Raw genomic sequence first — 1,719 nt, 5'->3', positions numbered from 1 at the left:
AAGCATAGTACTAAAGTGGTATCAAGTGTCTCTAAGCTCTGAAAGGCTGTGATGTGACTTACTAGAAAAATACACGTTAGATAAGCATCATTCAGGCATGAGTTATAGTTCTATTGGCTATGAGTCCAATATTAAATAATCAACAAAATATGTTAAATAAGGTGTATTTAAACAGAAACACAGATAAAACAAGGTTATATATTGATTGGTTTATGAAAATGTGACCAGAGGCTCACAGGAACCTAACCTTGCATTTCCCCTAGGAGCAATGGTTCTATACATTACAAAACATAACTACCACAAATAACAAGAATCAATTGTATTTTTAACCCGAGTATAGTTAGAACTACCAAGAAGTCAGGTACATAACTAAATTAATAAAATATCTTTCTATACCAAGATCTCTGGGTCATAAGCCCTTGGACTTTTCCATAAAGGGAGTATTGAAATTAGGTTGATTTACCAATCTTCCTCAACTTAAACATGCTCAGAACACTTACGTTAGCCTACCATTGGACAAAATCATCTAACACCAAGCCTATTTTACAATAAAGTGTTGAATATCTCATATAACTTATTGAATACTGTACTGAATGTGAAAAATAGAATAGTTGAATGTGTATCAGTTGTTTTCCCTGGTGTTCGCTTGGCTGACTGGGAACTGGAGCTTGCTGCCACTGCCCAGCACCATGAGAGAGTATCATACTGTGTATCACTAGCCTGGGAAAAGATCAACATTCAAAATTTTAAGTACAGTTTCTACTAAATGAGTATTGCTTTCACACCATCATAATGTTAAAAAAAATCATAAGTGCAATTATCATAAGTTGGGAAACATTTGTATTTTGATGAAGGTAATTCCTTGTTTTCAGATAATAAAAATGTCTGTGATCAGCAAATATACCTCTAACAATGCTTAAAGAGAGCAATTAAATATTCTTAGTTACCTTTTTATCTCATGGGTAGCTTTATTACATTGTCAACTGATTCAAATATATCAATACATTGTCAGCTGGATTTTCCCTTGGAATCAGCTACTTTAATATTCAAATACTGCTTTACCCACCTCTTGGTGTCTCAGCTAAGAATGCCTGTCTCGGGATTTCCACCTGGAAATATACCACAGGTGCTTGCTGTTGATGAGATTCTCTCAAGTACAGGTGATACTCTTGGTTTGTCAGTGAGACTGTCCTACTACATTTGACTTGGATTTCCAAATCTGGTATGTGGTAGTCTGTAGTCCATCTCAGGTATAAGTGGTCCCTGGCCCACTCCATCCAGCTGCTAACTGGTCCTCAGATCAGAGTGTCATCTCTAGTAGCTGCTCAACTCCCCTTAGTTACTGTATAAAGAGTAACACAGCAACAACAAATATGTGTTGGTTATCAGAATAATTGTTGCCAATGTATATTACCCCATAGAATGAAACAAATTTTTAAAAGTCAGACATCAAAGAGATTTTTCTTTGTCTAGTTTCCTAAATGTGTATAAGATACTGTATGATATAAATAAGGTCAAATGAAAATATAGCTAGATGTGTTTTTTTGTGGTAGTGAGGTGTTTGGTTGTTATTGGTTATCCTTTGAAACCAATTCTGTTTCTTGGGGTAGGAAATGTCTTAGGTATAATGCATTGCTAAATAATAAAAATAATACAATTTACTCTGACTAGCATCACAATTCTTACAGCACCAGATGTGTAATATATGGAAATCTATGA

At 34.7% G+C, this 1,719-nt stretch overlaps 1 protein-coding gene across 1 annotated transcript; it reads right to left on the bottom strand.

The window, feature by feature from the left end:
• Positions 1-1,058: 1,058 nt before the first annotated feature.
• Positions 1,059-1,277, bottom strand: LOC112830564 (SNRPN upstream reading frame protein-like). The gene has a single exon (XM_073885918.1). It carries the CDS (start codon positions 1,275-1,277, stop codon positions 1,059-1,061), a length of 219 nt encoding a protein of 72 aa, XP_073742019.1.
• Positions 1,278-1,719: the final 442 nt, after the last annotated feature.

This window comes from Callorhinus ursinus, unplaced genomic scaffold (genome assembly GCF_003265705.2).
Source record: "Callorhinus ursinus isolate GAN/ISIS: 27379988/994484 unplaced genomic scaffold, GSC_fseal_2.0 scaffold67, whole genome shotgun sequence".
Taxonomy (NCBI): Eukaryota; Metazoa; Chordata; class Mammalia; order Carnivora; family Otariidae; genus Callorhinus; species Callorhinus ursinus.
The sequence above is the reverse complement of the archived record's forward strand: the minus strand, read 5'-3'. Positions and strand labels throughout refer to the sequence as shown.

What these genes read in the sequence shown, in the direction of transcription:
- LOC112830564 (XM_073885918.1), bottom strand. Translation starts at nt 1,277, where the DNA reads ATGGAGTGGGCCAGGGACCACTTATACCTGAGATGGACTACAGACTAC.